Source organism: Nannobrachium achirus (genome assembly GCF_963921795.1).
Source record: "Nannobrachium achirus genome assembly, chromosome: 10".
In the NCBI taxonomy this organism is placed as follows: domain Eukaryota; kingdom Metazoa; phylum Chordata; class Actinopteri; order Myctophiformes; family Myctophidae; genus Nannobrachium; species Nannobrachium achirus.
Genome location: NC_137819.1, coordinates 44,119,590 through 44,141,178, shown reverse-complemented (window position 1 = coordinate 44,141,178; position 21,589 = coordinate 44,119,590). Strand labels below are relative to the sequence as shown.

At 43.5% G+C, this 21,589-nt stretch overlaps 1 protein-coding gene across 1 annotated transcript in view; it reads right to left on the bottom strand.

The window, feature by feature from the left end:
- Positions 1-21,589, bottom strand: part of col9a2 (procollagen, type IX, alpha 2) — a gene marked incomplete at its 3' end in the record, with an annotated part of 34,776 nt that overhangs the window by 6,782 nt on the left and 6,405 nt on the right. The window contains exons 3-25 of the mRNA XM_080735833.1: positions 20,692-20,727; positions 20,503-20,565; positions 19,542-19,595; positions 18,458-18,493; positions 14,401-14,424; positions 14,131-14,184; positions 13,938-13,991; positions 11,058-11,108; positions 10,899-10,955; positions 10,713-10,766; positions 8,925-8,978; positions 8,654-8,707; positions 8,071-8,124; positions 7,337-7,390; positions 7,072-7,125; positions 5,956-6,009; positions 5,806-5,859; positions 2,576-2,620; positions 2,420-2,473; positions 1,593-1,646; positions 1,393-1,446; positions 1,029-1,100; positions 418-453 (exon numbers count right to left, since the gene is read on the bottom strand). Coding sequence (XP_080591959.1) covers positions 418-453; positions 1,029-1,100; positions 1,393-1,446; positions 1,593-1,646; positions 2,420-2,473; positions 2,576-2,620; positions 5,806-5,859; positions 5,956-6,009; positions 7,072-7,125; positions 7,337-7,390; positions 8,071-8,124; positions 8,654-8,707; positions 8,925-8,978; positions 10,713-10,766; positions 10,899-10,955; positions 11,058-11,108; positions 13,938-13,991; positions 14,131-14,184; positions 14,401-14,424; positions 18,458-18,493; positions 19,542-19,595; positions 20,503-20,565; positions 20,692-20,727 — 1,176 coding nt within the window. The remainder of the gene's footprint in view (positions 1-417; positions 454-1,028; positions 1,101-1,392; positions 1,447-1,592; positions 1,647-2,419; positions 2,474-2,575; positions 2,621-5,805; positions 5,860-5,955; positions 6,010-7,071; positions 7,126-7,336; positions 7,391-8,070; positions 8,125-8,653; positions 8,708-8,924; positions 8,979-10,712; positions 10,767-10,898; positions 10,956-11,057; positions 11,109-13,937; positions 13,992-14,130; positions 14,185-14,400; positions 14,425-18,457; positions 18,494-19,541; positions 19,596-20,502; positions 20,566-20,691; positions 20,728-21,589) is intronic.

Sequence of the window (21,589 nt, the reverse complement as noted above, 5' to 3'; positions counted from 1 at the left end):
ATTATTAAAAATAAATGAAAAAAGTTATTGAAAAAACACGTATTAGGAGGGTAGTATGAGTCACCAGAAAAAAGAATGGGTGTTTTTAATGAATGTATCATGGTTAAAATGAAGTTTGAAGTTACAATGGGTGTGCGTGGGGAGAGGCCCTGGGCCTGGAGGGCCTGGTAACATTTACATCAAATATCTAAATATTCAATCAAGCTAATTAAAAACTGTTCAGGGTATTCATAAAAGCCTGATTAGATGATAAAATTACCAAAAGTTTTTTTGAAAGTGAAATATCCCGTTAAAGACAGGTGTGGTCTGGTCAGATAAGGACACACGTGTGGTCGGTTAAGGACAGGTGTGTTGACCTTAACAACAACACCTGACCGACTTAAACAGAATTGAGATGCATGAAATGTCGCTACTCACAAAGTCGCCCTTTCCACCGACTTTTCCTTGGAAGCCCTGGGAAGAGAGATGGGTTGAGAGTCAGAAATAATCTGTAATCTATAATACAAAGTCACACGAAAAGGCAAGGACACAATATTGATTCAAAGCCTGTGTTGCCAGAGACCACAAAGTGAGAAAGATGCACTTTCGTCTCTAAAACATGAGAGATGATGACTGTAAGATTATCATTTATATTGCTTATGCTGCCCCCATGCACATTCAGTGATGCTCTGTGAATTTATGGGGGATATATTTATGGGTAAACACTGCCCCCAATGGATAAAGGTATGAAACTGAGTCAATACCTGCAATCAATAGGAATGGACATGCCCGCAACATACATATAAATGAATACACACACACACACACACACACACACACACACACACACACACACACACACACACACACACACACACACACACACACACACACACACACACACACACACACACACACACACACACACACACACAGCTCTAAAATCTCTCTCTCAGCTAAGGGGTCCTTGAAGACCCCTGCTCTAGTTATCAGGAAGACACACACACACACACACACACACACACACACACACACACACACACACCAACCTTGTCACCCTTGGTTCCGGTGAGGCCCTGAGCACCTGGAACACCCATGGGTCCTCTCTCTCCCTTGATTCCCTGTCAGGAGAAATCAGGAAGAATGGACACTGAGAACAGATTATGCACAATAATGAACCATGTTGTAATGTTGTAATGCTCTACCCGGTAACCGTTTTGTCACAGTATACCCATTATTAAGCACTTAAAGTAAGCCCTATATAAGTTTGTTACGACGCCAGGTGGAAAAGGAATTATTATGTATGCAACAGGTTCTGATTCTGGTATACAAGTTTATATAATACATATACAGTAGATACACAGTCACACACACATGCAAATTAGTGTACAAATAATATGTCAAATAACTTACAGCCTTGCCCACGATTCCCTGTGGCCCAACTGGTCCTCTCTGACCTCTGTCACCCTACAGGGAAGAGAGAGAAACAACGTCAAAATGACTATCCTTGTTTTGCAGCTTTGCCATTGTTGATGACACGAGATGTCGATTCATGTTATATATGACAATATTTGGTCAAATCTGCAACCTGCGGAGCATTTTAGATGCCCTACCTTGGGTCCAGGAACACCCTCCATACCAGCCTCACCAGGAAGACCGGGCTCGCCCTAGGAGAAACAGGACAGCGGTTATTATTTTTTATTTGATTTATTTTCTGTTTTGCTTTCAACTATAAACTTTAATCGTAATCTTAAAGGAGTAGTTCACCCCCAAAATGACCGTGGCCACATAAAAACCCAATTTGAACTCTTTCTGTATACTTTTTTGGAAAAAATCTTCCTCCTAGTATAATCATAATACCTGATAATCATGTTTTAGAGGGGGGGGGGGGGGGGAATCATGGCACCACCTCTTTAAGACAAAACATTTATTACAATAAATTTTCCCCCATTGATTCCGGATGGGGACCCAAATGCATTTGGGTCCCCATCCGGAATCAATGGGGGTATATTATTGTTTTAGGAATGCAACAAAAAGACTAAAAATATATTATTGAACTCAAGTCTCCATGGCATGAGTAATCAATAGGAAAAAAAAGTAATTTAGGGGGTGAATTACTCCTTTAATGTAAGTTTATGAAATTGCTTAGGAAATGTTGAAAGTATCAGTGGTCTGGCTCTCCATCCATCCAGCTCAGTCATACTAGGGGTGAAGTGAGTCGCTCCTCTCTTTTTTAGGTGATGGGGGTGATGGGGTGATGTTGGAAAGTAAAAGCAGGAACAAGTGTCGGCGTTTGCGGCGAAGCGCTCTTCACCACGGCTAATGGCATAATGTTGTAGTTTTCTGGCTTTAGAAAACAACACGCGGCGAACTGCTGTTCACCTTCTCTGGAGTATGGAGCCGTAACTCGTACATTTCTCTGCCTCTTTGAGTCTCTTACCAAAGGTCCTGGGGCACCGGCTGAGCCAACATGACCTCTAGGTCCACCCTCTCCCTGAAGAGTTAAGAGGGAAGAACAAGATGTTGTAAACCCAGTGAAAAAGCAATAAAAGCTGTAATGCCACCTCATGGTCTAAGGAGTCGGCCAAAGGCTCACCGTAGCTCCAGGTCCACCCTTTGTTCCCGGGCTTCCAGGCAAACCCTAAAGACAGAATGAGCAGAATAAGAATTAAGAAGAGAATAAACAGAATGTTGAAATGCTCTCAGTATTGAACTTTTAATCCTGTATTGTATTCAGTGTTTAAAGTGCAATTCACTATTTATTAACTACTACTAACTAAACTAATGCGAAAATATTAAGAAAATGGATGTGCATGCATGGCAATTACTGTGTGTGTGTGTGTGTGTGTGTGTGTGTGTGTGTGTGTGTGTGTGTGTGTGTGTGTGTGTGTGTGTGTGTGTGTGTGTGTTGGTGTGCGTACGTGTGTGTGTGCGTGCGTGCGTGCGTGCGTGTGCATGAGCACAGTATATATCAATTACACCTAAAGGAGGATAACAGGTTTAATGTGGCAGACCTTGTCATATACTGTAGCTTGAAATATTACCTTACAGTGGTAGACTGAAGCCTGAATGTATGTATTTACTGTACGTGTGTGTGTGTGTGTGTGTGTGTGTGTGTGTGTGTGTGTGTGTGTGTGTGTGTGTGTGTGTGTGTGTGTGTGTGTGTGTGTCTAAGAGCTTTGCCACAGGGCAGCAGGATAAATAGCATGCTAAGTTACGGTGTTGTGAGTCTGCAGCCGTGTCACTGCAGTGACAATCATGGAGCATGAGTGTGCACGAGTGTGCTAGTCATGCTCCATTACCCCTTGGTCAACGGCACGTAAACACACACATGCACACGCACACAGACACAGACACACACACACACACACAGGAAGTGTGCGCACAAGCACACGTACCTATATACTCTCATATACAACCTGGTTTGATGGTGATAAATGGCTCGCGGTGGGAGGGAGAGAGCTATTTCAAGGTGGTTTAAATTCTAAAACAGCTCGGGTGAGGAGGTCATTGTTAAGCTGGATGAGTGCCCAGAAAACAAACCCAAACCCAGGCAAAAATGTACAGGCTCTGTTGGCTGTGTTCTCCCTGCCCCTCTCTCTCTCTCTCTCTCTCTCTCTCTCTCTCTCTCTCTCTCTCTCTCTCTCTCTCTCTCTCTCTCTGCTGGCTCTGGTGAATAGTGGCGCTCTGCAGTCTGACCTCTTACGTGGTCTGGGTGACAATGAGACCATGCAGACGAGGCTTGTTTGCATGTGGGGACGGAGATGCTGGTTAAACAATCGTCACAACAAACAACCTCTAGGGGTGATCTATATATACAGTATAGGGGTGTAACGATATAGTAACTGAATCGAAAAATCTATTTTAATTTTAATGATCCAAAAAGCAAAAGCCAAATTTTGTACAGTTTTGTATCATATCGTTTTACAATGCAGATAATCGGTATCGAATCGTTTTGCAATGCAAATAATCGATTTTATGGAAACTAAGTATTTTGCCTTGTATTTAGCCATTTTAAGAGGGAAAATAAAAAAGTTACATTTTTTTCTAATTCCATTCCATATAGCTACTCTTGGTCTAACAATGAATGTGTGTAATCTCTGTGTTCATAGGTGCAGGTTTGTCCATATGTGTCCATAATGTCCATGTATTTGCTAGAGAATCACAGTGTTTACTTATTTATATCCATAATAATAGAGCATCGCAGTTGAAGCCCCACCCCGTCTTCACTCTGGTGTCGGAAGCGTTTTCCCCATTCATTTCTTCCATAGACATTTCATAAAGTATTTATTTAAACGTTTTTAAGCCTTGGACAAAGCCACCTCGGCTGGTGAGGAATCATGATAATATTCAAATGTTTTTGAATGCAACAATTAATTAGAAAGCTGAAAAAAGGGCAGGGTACAAGACTGTGTACATCATTATTTTCAAAATTGCTGAAACTACACTCCCAGAATGCATTGCGAATGACACTTGTTTCCTGAAATATATCCCTTAAATCACCCTCAGTTTAGTTATCCAGGCCAGCATATGGCCTGACATGTAGTGATTGTCATCTCTGTGGACGCTCTTATCGTCATCTTTAACACAGTGCATCATATTTGTAAAAGAAAGACACTCGCCCACGGAGTTCTGCTGAAGTGCAATAATCTGCCGGGCAGACAGGGGGCAGTAGCTATTTTCGCGGCAACCGCAAGATATACAAAAGAAGAAGAATCTCCACCAATCACAGACGTCGATTTCACCGGATGTATAGTTTTAGCAGCATGGGTAATGCAGTTCTTCTCTGTGCGATCTTTATTAAAACATGTTTTTACCAAAACTAGAGTGATTGCATACACACTCAGGGGTTCTACAGGAGCATATAGAACCATTTTACAACCACCAGCCTAGTGGTAAGTGTACATTGAATTGCTACGACTTTGTGGCTGATAATGAAAAACCCTATGGTAAAAATGAATGGCCTTAAAAAACCTGCACTATTGACACGTTTCACACATATTTAATTTCTTTGCTAAATACTTAATAGTTACTATATCGATTTTAAATCATTGAATTGAAACGTATGGTATTGCCATGAATGAACCAATATCGTCCATGTATCGTATCGTCAACCATGTATCGTGATGCGTATCGTATAGCTATTAAATGTATCGTTACACCCCTAATACAGTATATCGATTTAAAATCATTGAATTGAAACGTATGGTATTGCCATGAATGAACAAATATCGTCCATGTATCGTCTGGGAACACATGTGTATGCATGCATACACACGGGAACGAATGCACGCATGCACAACCACATGGGCCGTGTGTGCACACACACAGACACACACGCTATAGAGGGGTCATCTGGTACAGTAAACCAAAGGTCACTGGTTCGCCTCCCAGCCCCGGTCTATGTGTCTCTGAGCAAGGGAGGCACATAGACCCCTACTGCTCCCAATTTACCAAGTGGGCTTAATAAATCACACGCATGACTGAACAAATCTAAATCTCAAAATCAGGCTCAGTCATGCGAGTGTTAGGTCTAAAGCAGTGGTTCCCAAACTTTTTAGCCTGTGACCTCAAAAAGAGAAATTTGTTGTCTCCCTAGGACCCAACAAGTGAAAATAGATCTACAAGCTCACAACGCGTTGCTCCATGAACTTCAGCTTAAAGGTTACTTGTGGAATTTATGGAATTTATCTTAATTTTATTCTTGAAATCGTTTTTGGAAATCTTCTTTTTTTTAATGCAAGAATGTTTTTAGTTTTTTTGCGATTTTTTTATTATCTTTTGAAATGAAAATAATTAGGAAAAAATAAACTAATTAATACTCACTGCTGCTCCCTGGTGACCGGCAGGACCAGGCCTTCCAGACTGCCCAGGGGCTCCCTGCAGGAAGAACAACACAGTCATTTAGCCGGGATGAAAGCAACTCATCATTGTTACCGTCACTGTCATCGAGTTGGAAAAATAAAACAGACTTGCCTTGATCCCTGGGACGCCAGGAGTACCATCTTTTCCATCAATACCAGGCAGGCCCTGAGGAACAAAAACAGGCAGATGGATGCAATGGGCCGTATTTGCCAAACCTTTGCTGCGAGCAATGAGTGTGCATTTCATTGCCGTCGGGCAGAAACCTTGCATCTCCATATTGTTCTTTTCATAAATGAATGCCCTACACTTAAGCCCCTTTTCCACTGACATGGCCCAACACCACACCACTCCACACTGCCCACTTGTGCCAGGTTTTCCACTACAAGGACCTGGGTAGAGTGGTGTGAAAGTGGTACTAAACGTGGTACTAAAAGGTATTCAATCAAGAGTAGGTCTGAGCTAGGCCCAACAGGGGCAAACACTTCATAATGACTGATCACTCACTGACTTTTCATTTAGACCACCAGGATATACTAGTTGCATTACATGATAAAAGATTCTATTGTGTTATAATCACTGTTATAATCTTGTATAGTGTATTATTATCATAGTAATATAGTAATACTTTATAGTGTATTATAATCACAGTTATAATCCATTATAGTGAATTATAATTAGGATAGTTGTAATACAAATTATATTGTATTATAATCACAGTTAAAAGGGTCAATTTGTTTGTTACCGATAGGGGTACCTTTGTGTAATAGAAAATGTAGATATTTGTATGTGGTGCGTTGTGTTGTGGTGTGGTGTGGTGTGGTGTGGTGTGGTGTGGTGTGGTGCTAAAGCTGCAGTCGAAAAGGGGCTTTAATAAAGTAGAAAAACAAAAGCATCAAAAACAGCCCGTCTACAAGCTCCTAGCGTTTAGACCATTACCATTTGTATTGTTTTATATATTTTTATATTAAGTGAAAAGTGATTAGGTGTGTCTGTGGGTTTTATATACAGTATACTGAACAAATATTAACATAATATTGGTGACTAAAGCTACATTAAATCCATTGGAACATACGGTAGGCACTTCCCCTCCCCTTTTCCTGAAACGTAACGGTTTCGGCGATACAAGGTTTCCACCTGACAGTGACAATTTGCAGTAAGTGTGTATTTGCGGCGAGTGCGTATTTGCCAGGAGTTTGTGTTTTGCCCTAAGTGTGTGTGTTGACTTACGTTCTCTCCCTTCTTGCCAACAGCACCCTGAGGGCCCTGGATACCTCTGTTGCCCTGCGGAAACACCAGACAACTCATCATCGTTATCGCCATCATGAGCACGGTCATCATCGTGATCATTATCATCATCGTTTCAAGTGCCGAGACATAAGTTATTGTTAGGGTTTGCTGCTGCCTAGCCCACTTCATACAGAATAACCTTGAAGAATATATATATTGGCTGTATAGTACTTGAAAGAGGGTTTTTTATTTGTCTTGTACTTACGAGATCTCCCTTATCTCCCGCTTCTCCCGGTGGTCCCTGAGGACCCTCCTCACCCTGTAGACGAGAGAGAGACAATTAGAGCAGCCATTGTGTGTGTGTGTGTGTGTGTGTGTGTGTGTGTGTGTGTGTGTGCGTGTGTGTGTGTGTGTGTGTGTGTGTGTGTGTGCGTGTGTGTGTGTGTGTGTGTGTGTGTGTGTGTGTGTGTGTGTGTGTGTGTGTGTGTGTGTGTTAGGGCATTAACGACTTGTGATTTTTGCAAGTCGACTCGACTCAGTTGAGTTAAAGTCGACTTTATCGTTTGATGACGTCATCACATCACACACGACCCCCCAATTATTTTTGGAGGTCCCCAGATGATTAACTTAATGCGAAACATTGTTTTCTCACTCAAATGTAAACAAACAAAGATAAAGTTTAAGTGTATAGAGGGTATCTGCACATTTCTAAAGTGCTAATTGACTTTTTAATACCTCTAAAATGACAAATTAAACATTGTCCAAATTGTCAAATATATAGAGGCAGAAATTGTGAAAATAACCGATCTATATGCTCACAACGCCTTGCAACGCGAGGCGTTGTGAGCATGTAGATCGGCTATTGTCACAATAGAAAGTTTTTTTTATTTTTTTCAACTTTCTCTGGTGGGAGTCAACTTGTGTAATGAAGTCGACTGAGTCGACTTGTCAACTTTTTTGTTAATGCCCTAGTGTGTGTGTGCGTGTGCCAGTACTTACTGGTGGCCCGGGAATGCCAACAGGTCCTCCAATGCCCTTGTAACCACGGGGCCCCTAAGGGGAAACAACAACAACAACAACAAAAAAGTCAAATCAATCACTTGGGATCTAAGGAGGATGCTAACTCACGGTGGGGCCACAATTCACTGTGATAAAGGGGTAATTAGCGCTTAACTCACTTTGCTAATGGGAGGTACACAAAGAGCCAGCTACTCTTGCGTTGGCGCCGAGCCTGGCTGCTAACTTGGCTAACGCGGCTAATGTTAACAGTAAGACGGATGGCTACCGCGGATCATTAACTACAGATGGAGGCACCGTGCACCCAGACAACCCCCGACTCATTAGGGTGGGGGAGAGATTTGTGTTAGCATCATTTCCATATGTCCCCATTGCTGGTAATGGATAATGTTTGTATAGAGGGGCCAGGCCTAGCTCAGCCCTTCTTGGCATTCACCTAGGAGGGAGGAGAGCAACGGCTGTTCTTCATTTCCAAAAGAGGAATGGAGGAGCATTTGGAAGGTGTGCTAGGGATGGAGAAAATGTGATAAAAAAAACAAGTACAAAACAGACTGATGGCACTCACCGCCTCCCCCTTGGGTCCCATCATTCCCGGGTAGCCCCTCAAGCCCATTGGCCCCTGAGATGGAGGTCAGAGAAGGTAAAGGAAAACAAAGTTACAAACTGCAGGTTCAGCAGCCTGGGGCTGCGAAGGTTTAACAAGTCAATTCCGTCAGTAAAAGCTATATAGGCGAAACAACACAATATTGGCTTTCTGCATTTTCCAGCCGTTGCTACTAGTAGTGAGCTAGGTTCTACTGTCTGCAAAACTTCCTGGAGATTCATCATCAGCATACCGGAGGTCCTGGGATGCCCTGCTCCCCAGAGATGCCGGTTTCTCCCTTGACGCCCTGCGGAAGGGAGAGACAAAAGCAGGTTGATCAGTCATTCTCATTGTGCGCCCGTGGCTGTAGAGCAGGTGCAGCCTAGTGGAGCTATATAACATTCAGTACAGTATGAGCAATGTATAGGAGGCTGCTGTGTTGCTGTGCAACAAGGCAAAACATCATTCAGTGCAGGTTCTGTTTAAGCGCATGTATGACCATGACATAATGGAGATGTAGCGCGTGCTATTGGTGGAATACACTCATGATGGCTCACATAAAAAGAGGTAGCAGGTAAGTATGTTCATCAAATGAATGAATGGGCTATAATTATCTGTGTTTTAACTTGAACAGCTTGCAAGACGATGAACACCTCAAAACAACCAGCTGAGACGAGGGGAAAGATAATAACGAGAGAGATAAAGAGAGAGAGAGAGAGAGAGAGAGAGAGAGAAAGAGAGAGAGAGAGAGAGAGAGAGAGAGAGAGAGAGAGAGAGAGAGAGAGAGAGAGAGAGAGACTTTAAGCCAAGCCGTTCCTCTGAAACACTGGCTTGGAGGAGAGATTAATTTAATTTGGTGCATTCAGTGTTTATCTGTGTTTGTCCATGTAGAGTCAGTGTATGGCTATCAGAGATCAGAGACCAGCTCCTTGCTTAAAGGGGGCGTGACACGGCCAAAACAGCTAATTATGGCTATCAAATTAGCATTTTTTTTAATGATGTCATGTACCCCCATGTTAAATTATCCAATCAAATGATGCAGTACAATCAACAGCCTATCACTGGGGGCTCTGTGTTGCTGCCGACAGGCCCATACAGCTACTGTTGATGGGCCTGTCGGCAGCAACAGCTGGCTCCACCCCCTTTCCAAACCGTTTCAACAAAGACCACGTGACCCACTGTACCATAATGTTACATTTCGGCCGGTGTCATCACTCCTTTAAGGAAGTGCTCTCTCAGAGGCCACTGTGTGCTCATTATCTGTCCGCAGTACAGTAAGGTGAGGGGCCAGCGCTAACCCTCACTCTCTCATGTGCCCTTCATGTACCTGACACTTCACTGCCGCTTTGATCTGGCTCCCCGCACGCTGTTTGTAGGTCAGGCCCGGGCCTGACTAATCACAGCCAGATTAGTGCCAGTCATGTGCCTCGGGAGGCGGGTGGTTCATTAGCGCTAATCCCTGCGTGTACGCGAGCGCGCACATGTGTGTGTGTGTGTGTGTGTGTGTGTGTGTGTGTGTGTGTATTGTGTGTGTGCGAATGCATGTGTGTATGCGAAAACTTGTGCGCATGCAGACTACTTATTGCATGCATTCATTTGTTTATCTCGAAATGTACTGATGATACTGTATTTGGCCCCCTCCTTTTTCACTCCACACCAAATCTTTTTGCTGAAAGAAGCCGATCTACATGACCAAAACACGTCGCAATGGGGTGCCCCGCTAGCCTACCGGTCCAGGCACATACCCCATAGGCTATGATGCCAGACAGCGTGTCACGGGTTCGAGTCCCGATCCCAACGACCTTTGCTGCGTGTCACTCCCCATCTCTCTCCCCATTTTCTGTCAGTCTACTGTCCTATCAATAAAGGCATAAAAGCCCCAAAACAAATCTAAAGAAAAAACATGTCTCAATGTGCTGTAAGCTGGCTTTTTGCCTATCTTTGCAGAACATTCACCTATGATGACCTGCCCCGCACAGGGATGTTAGTACTCATGTGGTTAAAGATACATAGGAATAAATGGTGAGACTGTTCCACTCACAGTTGATCCAATGCTACCGGAGTCTCCCAGAATGCCAGCACGTCCTTTGTGTCCCTGGAAGGAAAAGAACAACCACCGAGACAATAAAGCTTTGTCATAACAATAAACAATACATCAGACAACGATAAATCGTTGGCCTGTTCATTTGTCCAGAAACTGACTTCACAACGAAACTAGACCGCTCACCTTGACTCCCTGTATTCCCTGAGGGCCCTTGGCTCCCGCTGGACAGTTTAATGGACACTGTGAAGGGAAATGGATGTCAGATCAGAAAGCAATAAACTGCGCAGAACTTCCAATGATGTCAGATCAGACGGGCAAGGAGAGAGGGGATGCTTGTGTTACCTGGAAGTCGGCACTGCCCTCTTCACCGCCCAGGAACTTGCCAGGGGGACCCTAGAAATCAAAGAGACAGGGGTGGGTATGCAGACAACCCCACGCTGTCTATCAGTAGACAGTGTCTATATATCACTATAGACTCTCTACAGACATAGAGATACATACATACATATACAGACAGACAGACAGACAGACAGACAGACAGACAGACACAGATTAACAGACATAAATAGTAAATAGAGATAGATAGTATAGACAGAGTCAGACAGACAGATATACATTACAGTAGATAGAAAGATAAACATTATACAGTAGATCAGGGTTCCCCAATAGGCGGCCTGCGGGCCATTTGCGGCCCACGGGGGCAGGGTTCTGTCTGGCCCCCACCAACCCGTCAAAATATATATATACATTTTTTGGGGGGACTAGTGAAAGTTACAGGTATGGTCAGTGCGATATGAAACGTAAGCTTACCATAATCACAGTAATCCTTAATCATTTTCAATATTCAAGGGCTTTTGGAGAGAAATGAGACGGACTACAGTCACTTTTAGAGCACTGCAGAGGGAAGGTTTGTGTGCGTCTGTGTCCAGCTGATGCTAATAAGAAGTTGACGGCCGCTCGTTAACGCATCAAAGGAGTGCAATTATGTCTTTGCACTGTCAACTGGCTGCTGTTATACAGATGCCTAGGCCTACTTTTCAAGCAGACTGGCTAATAATTATTTTGTTTCAACTTTAAGAAGTGCAGTGGTGTGACACTCAACACAGGATTTAAGAATCCCAGGGCTAAATTATTAGTGCCACAACCAATAATAATTATAATAATCTTGGTATAAGAGCAGCAAAAACACTAGTATATCTGAACTGTCGCTGGAGTAGCGGGAACGCCGCCATCGCCCTCCGCAATGCTGTGGCCCTCGGCTTGGTACCCTAGACATAATGCGGCCCTTGGGGAAAACTAATTGGGGAACCCTGCAGTAGATACTTGTACAGACAGGAAGCTGGAAAGACATACTGTAAGGACAGACATACTGTATGTAATACTGTATAGGCATACAGATACTGTACATAGACAGTATTGACAGACGGCCACATATAGATAGACAGACAGACAGACAGACATGTCTAGGAGATACTTCGACAGGGTATGTAGCCTACAGTAGATACTCAGACAGAAATCTATGCGCATAGACAGACATTATCGATTGACAGACAGACAGACGGATAGACAGATAGACAGATAGATAGATAGATAGATAGATAGATAGATAGATAGATAGCATTCTGACTGGGTACATGGAGTTACATTGTCAGAGTTAGTAAACACATAGGCTGTACTGCGTAGCTGAGACAGCAATCTCTCTCTCTCTCTCTCATACACAGAGGCACACCCTTTATCTCTCCCTCCATCTCTCTATCTCTCTCTCTCTCTCTCTCTCTCTCTCTCTCTCTCTCTCTCTCTCTCTCTCTCTCTCTCCGCCGCTATCTCCTCTGTTTATAGATTGAGTTAGAAAGTAAAGTATGTGTATGCAAGCTGATGTATCCCAGCCACAGTCAGTTGAGACAGCCCAGTGATCTAATGGGAGTTTATTTACCCAAGGACAGCACTAAAGCTAAACAAATACACTCCCCTGGGCAGGGAGCATCACTCTCAATGAAGTCGACCCCCACCCCCCCTCCCTCACCCCTAACCCATCCTTTCCTGGAGGGAGGCAGGGATGCACACAGGATGTGTACACAACATACAGCATTGAAAATAGACTTAGATGGTGTACGGTTCAGAAGTGTGATGTGATATTCCACCACCACTCCTTCCCCTGTGGCTGGAGGGGAGAGTATTTTTTGCAGGTCTTTCAGTCCGAGAGTATCAAAAAAGCAACTGGGTTAAGCACCGTTGGTCCAACCAGTTTTAACATTCACCAGGTTAGCATTCACCAGCAGGTTGGCATTTCACCAGGTTAGCATTCACCAGTGTTAACCTTAACCCAGTTGCGAGAGGAAGAGGGAGAGCATCCACTATGCCGGCTGGCTTTCCCCCCGCTATCCTGCACTGTTATAGTAGTTTGAAAGTGGGCATATTCTATGCATCTGTACAAGGTAATATGTGAAGCTTATGGCAAGTTTAACATAATATACTAGATCTGATCGGCTGAGGGCTGGACTGGGACTTCAAATCGGCCCTGGCATCTTGGCCCAGACTGGCGCGAACTGAACATCTACAAGCCCACAACACACCGAGGCAGCGACATGTCTTGGGCTTGTTGTATCAGCTGTTATATGTTTGGGTGGGACTCCTGGGCCACAGTAGCCTGTGATAGGGCTGCTAGGCCGGCACTCATATGATCGACAAGCCAGTGGGCCAATCATGTGATGTCTCTCTGCTCTGTGGTGCGGTGCCACTGCGCTCTCTCCACTTGGTGGCCGCCCAGCCCTATTTTATTTTTGGCCTACTAATATGCATGACCCCTGGGCTGAAAGATCTTCCATGAAATGCATGCTTACAGTATTCATCTAACACAGGTTGCATTTCAAATCTAGAGGTGATGGACCTGTGCGCCATGGGCTCTAGTGAGATATTGTCGCTCTTGGAGATAACTTGTATCTCCAAGTTTCAAATGTGTAGGTTTTTTCGTAAAGTAAAGCCCTGCTTCAGTCTTCATCACACAAGACGAAGGTAGTGAAATAGCAGATCTACAAGCACACAATGCCTCGCACCGCGAGGCGTTGTGCTTGTAGATCGGCTACAATCACTATTCTATTTAAAATGATAAAGGCAATGGTTTTGGACATACACGGTTTCCACCCGACAACGACATTATGCTTTTATCACAAGAATCAGATGTCAGGGATCAGAAATTAAGTGTAGTGTTGGGTTGACACTTACTGGCTTGCCAGGGGGCCCAGGAAGTCCTGCAGCTCCATGTGATCCCATATCACCCTGGAAGAAGCAGGGGAAAAACATGTTATTCATGATGAAGTTTGGAAGTGTATTAGCTGTAACTGTTTCCAATTCATTATTATGATTAATTATCAAAAACTACAGTGTGGAGACAATTTAAACAATATTTTTACAGTACCTTGGCCCCTATTGCTCCAATCTCACCAGGTAGACCGATCGGACCAGGAGCACCCTAAAAAGAGAAAGAGAGAGAGAGAGAGAGAGAGAGAGAGAGAGAGAGAGAGAGAGAGAGAGAGAGAGAGAGAGAGAGAGAGAGAGAGAGAATGTCATCTAGGTATTTTCATACTGCATCCTTAATCCCTACCCGCACATATTCCATCAAGTTATTCTAATATCTCCAAGGAAAGTCATCAAATGATAAAGGAATTATAGCATACAAACCACTTACAGCCAGTCCAGGAAGCCCAGGTCCCTGTGTAAAGAGCACAAGGTCAGAGAGGTTACATTGCTTTATTCCTCAAATATTGAAACTTATTCCTCCCTTTATCAAATGCTGCCCTATACCCTCGTCTCCGTAGAAAACTGAAATAAAGTATTCCTGTGATTCTCTATGATTACAGGAATCATAGTCGCAAGGGATCATAATATTTTTTGACCGTGCATTTCTTATTACTGTTTGCAAATTGAAGCTTGTTGTGCTTTGGTTGCATTTCTATTGCGAGTCTCTCTGGATATTAAATGTGTCAGATACGGACCTAAACTGTAACTGAAACCAGTCTAATGAATTATCAATTGTAATTTTTGTAAACACAATAATAACTAGATTCAGGTTCAGTATAATGGCTCATTGCCAGACTGCAGACTGGTTGAATTCTCCTTCTTTTGGTACATTGTGTGTACAAATGTAGACATGCCCACCCAAAAAAAGGGAACAAATTAATGAATTAATAAATTAATAGAAAGAAAGAAAGAAAGAAAGAAAGAAAGAAAGAAAGAAAGAAAGAAAGAAAGAAAGAAAATGCTATAGACAACACTATGAAATGTGGTAAAATTGGCAAAATGTGAATAGGCTTATAATCCACATATAGGCCTACTTAAAACCCATGATAATAAGGATAAAACAATTACAAAATCCCAGATTGGGATGGCTAATATATGGGACAAAAGTAGCTCAGAGGAACTTCGGTAATATGTGTGCACTGTGTGCACACATATTCATGACAAAGACAAACATGTTCATGCAAGTCAAACAGCGACACAGAACAAGTCATCATTTGATGTTTGATGGGTATCTGCTTTGAATTTATATTCCACAAAGTCATTAAGTCAGTAAGCCTCCTCGGAAGTCACCGTAGCACGATACAAGACAAGAGCCTCTCTCCTGTTTCTGTGCTGTGAGGCAGCTTGATGAATAAGTACACCCAACAGACAGACCGCCTGTTAAAAGGCTTTAACTAATAGTGTTTCACTCAACCGTGTCATTGGGTGGCTTCAATCATAATGGCTGAGCAGTTTGGTCGGTGTCCCATAAATGAACACACAGCACCACCTAGTGCTAAAGGGGATGAACTGCAGTTGACCGGTGGCAAAGGCAGCATTGTTAGCACAAGTGTGATGCCGTCAGCATGATAATGCACAAATATAACAGCCCCATTTAAAGCTATGAAATTAAACTAAACTAAAGCTAAATTTCAAAGAAGCAGATGACAACCGCAATTGTTCTTGCTTCTATAGGATGAACAGACAATGGCTTGTGTTTGTCACTATAAAATGTATGCCAGACTCAAACCAATAGAGGGCACAGCTGGTCATCCATTCAAGCATGGAGAATTGGAACTCAGGGAAGGAGTTTAGTTCAGAGAACAGCTGTCCTTGCAGCATATTTGTTAGGGAACCAGGCTATGCTCGTGACAATGAAAGATTAGATTGGCTAAAACGAATTCATCTATTCTGTATTGTACCATTTTCATCTGTTTTGTGCCTTATTATTTCATATTCTGTGTTCCAGGTGTTGGCAACAAAATGGTCTGATTTCATTTCATTTCTACAGAATCCTATATGGAGAATGGAGAGGCTGGGTACATAATGTTTGGATGGATATGCTATGTGTAAATAGTCGCAATGGTCTTTCTCTTTCTGGAAACAATCACAAACTATGGAGCTTGCACAAAACTGTGTTTTACACCTGTAAACATGTGATGTAACAATAAAGATGATTCTGATTCTGTCTGTTGAATGGGATTCTTCCCATGAATGGGTCTTCCCATTCAACAGAAATAGAACATGGTTCACATGTTTCCACATTTTCAAATAATGGCCAGGTAATGTTTTCGATATTCAAAATTCATTTTGAATGTCTAAAACACCTCTGATGAATCTTGTATGTATCTGCAGTTGCTCTTCAGGTCAGGTTCGTAGTCAATAACATAAGATTGAAACAATATCATGTCAATACTGTTAGGTCCTGTTTCTCACCACCGAGCAAGTGAGGCGCCAACTCGGAAAAGTCAACACCAGGAAAGCAGTGGGACCTGATAACATCAACTCTAAGGTGCTTAAGGCTTGCGCGGAGCAGCTTGCTGTCCCCCTCACGCATCTCTTCAACCTCTCCCTGAGGACGGGGAAGATACCACAGCTGTGGAAGTCCTCCTGCATTGTCCCAGTGCCTAAGAAGACCCGTCCCTCGGTCCTCAATGATTACAGACCAGTCGCCCTGACATCACAGGTCATGAAGGTCTTTGAACGGCTGGTTCTGAACCTACTGAGACCGGCGGTCAGTGATCACCTGGACCCCCTTCAGTTTGCCTACCAGGCTGATATTGGGGTTGATGACGCCATCACCTACATGCTCCATAAGTCTCTCACCCATCTGGAAGATCTGGGCAGCACAGTCAGAATTATGTTTTTTGACTTCTCCAGTGCTTTCAACACTATCCAACCGTCTCTGCTTGCGGAGAAGCTTACGCTGATGGGGGTGGACAAGGGCTTTGTGGCATGGATCACAGACTACCTTTCAGAAAGACCACAGTCTGTGAGACTGCAGGGCTGTCGGTCCGATGTGCTGGTGAGCAACACGGGGGCCCCTCAAGGAACTGTGCTCTCACCCTTCCTGTTCACTCTCTATACATCGGACTTCCGCTTCAACTCCAAGACCTGTCATCTGCAGAAGTTCTCAGATGATACCGTAGTGATCAGCAAGATCTCCGGTGACAACACGGCTGAGCACGATGGTGTGGTTAGGGACTTTGTGCAGTGGAGCGAGGACAACCATCTCAAGCTCAACGCAAGCAAGACTAAGGAGATGGTGGTGGACTTCCGCACCTCCAAGAGAGTCCCCCCGGTGCCAAGCACCATTAACGGTGAGGTGGTTGAGCTCGTGGATAACTACAAATTCCTCGGAGTACACCTGAATAGTTCACTGGACTGGTCGGACAACGCGCAGGCGATTCACAGCAAGGGGAAAAGCAGGCTGTTCCTCCTGAGAAGACTGAGATCGTTTGGGGTGTGCAATAGGATGCTACAGATGTTCTATCAGTCTGTCATGGCAAGTGTCCTCTTTTTTGGCATAACATGCTGGGGTGGCAACAACAGAGCAGGTGACACGTTTAACCTAAACAGACTGGTGAAGAAAGCTGGCTCTGTCGTTGGGTCCTCTCTGCAGGGGGTGGAGGAAGTAACCAGGGTGCGCACTGGGAAGAAGCTAGATTCCATCTTGGAGAACTCCTCCCACCCCCTCCATCTAGAGATCACCAGTTACTGGAGTAAGAGAGGAAACGACCGCTTTACCTACCCAGTACGGAGATGTGAGAGATTAGGAAAATCTTTTGTACCGGCTGCCCTTAAGCTGTACAACGAGACACATAACGGACGCTTGAAAAGGTCTCCCTTCCTAACTTAGACTTCGGAACCATTGCTGTATTGACTCTAAGGAACAATTGCTGTATTGACTTTGAACTCTAAGGACCTTCCAGGAAGAGTGCTCAGGTGCGCCTTGCGGTGACACGCTTCCTAGTTTCTTCGTTTTTTCGCACTGATTTTTGACACTGCACTATTAGGTTGTTAGTGTTGGTAGTTTCTGAGTATTTTTGCTTTGTTTAACAATGACAGTGAGATACTTGTTTGCACTAACTAGCATTGACTGCTATGGTCTCTTTTGCAAGACACTTTATGTATATATACTTATATATTATTCGCCCCCCTCTATTGATGCACCTTCTCCTTATTGGTACTGTACTGCTCTTGTCTTTGTTTTTTTTGTTTTTTTCCCTCTTATCTATCTTTCTTACGTCTCTGTAACTTTCTAAATAACTGTATACTGCTGTGCTACTACTGGACAACTAAATTTCCCCCTTGGGATAATAAAGGTATCTATCTATCTATCTATCTATCTATCTATCTAGGTCTCGTAATGGCTAAAACATCATGGTGCCTGGCTAGGAGTTTGTACAACATATACTGTACATAAAATAACATGTCACATATTAAATCATGCTTTGTGTACTCACAGGAGGCCCAGGCTCTCCAGTTGGTCCAGGCCCGCCCTGTAAATGGAAACAGACAGTTCTAACTATGGTAATACCAGGAGAATAGCATTCAAGGACACTTACTGTATATAAGATATAAGTGCCAGCCATTGTGGTGACGGAACTGCTCATGGCAAATATTGTAGCAGCCTTGTTTATTTAGTGTGATTATGGGTTTAACTATAAACCCTATAAACTTTGTTGCCCACCAAATAGCCAAATTAGCGTGTCTACAAGCCTGTAGATCTGCTATTTTGTTCACCTATTTTCGAATGATTGCCTATTTTGTCAAATGTTCAATTATGACATGCCCAGGATGAGGACACTAGGGTTCATGTGATTAACAGGCCTGTGGCAAAGGTGAGAGTTCAATTCCAATTGACCAATTAACAAGAATGTAGACTAGACCAGTGGTTCTCAACCTTTTCAGGCAGCGACCCCAAAAATAATCATATTTTTACTAGGGACCCCCCACCCCTCATTTCATTTTGTTCTATTGTGAAAATAGCAGATCTACATGCTCACAACGCCTTGCGTTGCGAGGCGTTGTGAGCATGCAGATCGGCTATTTTCACTATGTCTGCCTCTAATATTTGATGTGTTTTATTTATCATTTCAGAGGTATTAAAAAGTCCTTAAATTGTCACGTTAGAAATGTGCTATACACTTAAACTTTATGTTGCTTTGTTTACTGTTGAGTGAGAAAACTGTGTTGCACATTAAAGGACAACTTTGTTTTTTTTTACAACAAGGGTTCATATTTTAGATAAAAGATAAGTTTAGATATTTAGATATATTTTAGATATATAAAAGATAAGTGTTAGGACTAGACGGATGGACAGACAGACAGACGAGATCAGTGGTTCTCATTAGGGTTCCTTGAAGAGGTTCCAAATATAAAGTGTACAAATGTCCATTTAATGGACCCCGTAAGAGTCCATGGTAACATTTAAGGTTCAATTTGTATGCTCTCAAAGTGATGGGGATCCTTGAAATGAAAAGGTTTTGAGAACCACTGCATTAGATGGACCGGGGTTTGGATCACATAGTCATATAAGACACTTGCCTTAGGCCCAGCGCTCCCGATAGGACCGATATCACCCTTTGCTCCAATTAAACCCTAGAGACAGAGGGAAACAGGCAAAGAACAGAGTTAGAGTCACTATAAAAGATGCCACAGAAAACAAAACAAGATATCAGCTGCAGCTACAGTACAAGCTCTGTATGACCTGAATTCAGAGTACAATATGGCTAATAAGCCCTTAATTGAAGCAGACACATTTCTTGCAAGTAATTAGGGGGGAAAAAGAGATTGAAATTCCAGGACGGATTTACACTTTAAATCCCTCAAGAATTTCTGTGTGCGCGCGTCTGTGTGTGTGTGCGTGTGGGCATGTGATTGTGACACTCTGAGACTTGAACCCATTATGGTCAGTGCTGAAGCAAGTTACAATAGCATTTCTGCCATATTAAAGTTGCTGAGGATCAAGCACTGTGTTGGGTATCATTAACTGGGTATCCATTATCTCCATATTATGCTGCATACCATGCATGCATGCATGCACGTGCGCACACACGCTCGCGTGCACGCACAGTGTCTATAACCTTTCCTTGTGTATCCTACCAAGCCTCCGTCTATGTGTCACAATTTATCTTTCCTCTTGTAAATAATTTCTCTCTAGCGTTTCTGTAATCTCCTCAGCAACGTGCAGTAGGTTTGTCTCTGTCCAGGCTGGGTGAAGGCTGTTCTGAGAATCTGATATGGGCTATGTGTTATTGGAAGACCCAAAGAAAAGGCTGAGATGCTGACATAGTGAACATCCCAGCTGTCACTTCTACACCTACGTCTATCTGCAGTACCTTCCACAGCTCAGCAAATTGGCACGGTACAAATGCATGCACGCACACACACACACACACACGTGCGCGCGCGCTCGCTCGCACACACACCTGTCAGTTCTACACTTCTACTATATGAAACCTTCCACACACACACACACACACACACACACTGTCGAGGGACATACATCAATGCCGTTCTCTCCTGGAGCACCATCGGGACCTGCTTCTCCAGCATCTCCTTTTGCTCCCTGCAGTCAAACATATGCTGTGGTCATAAACAACACAACACACACAGGTATAGGAAATGTAAGTTCTTATACAGTACCAAACAATATTTCATACTCCAGTCCACACACAGTTCAGAAAGGACTTACGGGGGGGCCAGGCGATCCGGGAGGCCCTTTCTCTCCCTAAGAAGAAACAGGTACAGATGTAAACATTAGATCGAGGCAGTTAATAGTGAACTCAAATGGCTTACTAAATGTTCATTCACCTAATCTTCTTTATAATGTTTGCATGTAGTATACACAGACAGACAGACACTGCTCTAGACTCTGAGAAGGCACACCATCAAATAAAAGTAAAATGTTTGCAAAATATGGGATACCAGGTTGAAAGTGGTTAATATAAAATCCATGAAGTTGAGGTGTGCTTGTGTGGCCCAGAGGTAATGTGCCAGCCCAGTCCAGGTTCATCCAGTTTGGCCAAGTGTCTATAGGAACACAATTGACTGTGTTCGGATGAGGTAAACGCATGTCGTAACCTGGCATAGCCAGACTAATATCACTGTGTACTGTATTAGTCTGGATTCTCTGTGTGGAACCTGCATTTCCAAGAGGCGAATAAAAAAAATGCCTCTGGTGATAAACCATATGAAGGTTGGCCACATATTTGCATACTGGGCCCTGATTGATGCACCACAACTTAGGGGGCAGGGAAATCCAATCATAACCGAGCAGGGCCACCAAATCTGCAAATATTTTGCACTGGCAGATTCGTCTGGTTTCCAGGCTAGGTATGTCGGGCAGGGAGGCAGTCTCTGGTGCGTTGCCTGTCAGTGGGGGGTGTTGAATAGGAAGCATAGGATGGAGGGAGGCGCTATGTCCTCCCGGTGGGGGCTCCTCAATGGCAAGTCAGTCAGTAGGGGGCAACACAGAAATATGTGGGTAGGAATTAATTCGCACAACGGCTAAATTGGGCAGGGAAAAACAGCGGGTAAAATAGTTGGCTCAACTAAAATCCCACCTAGTGGGAGAGAGCAATACCTTGGCC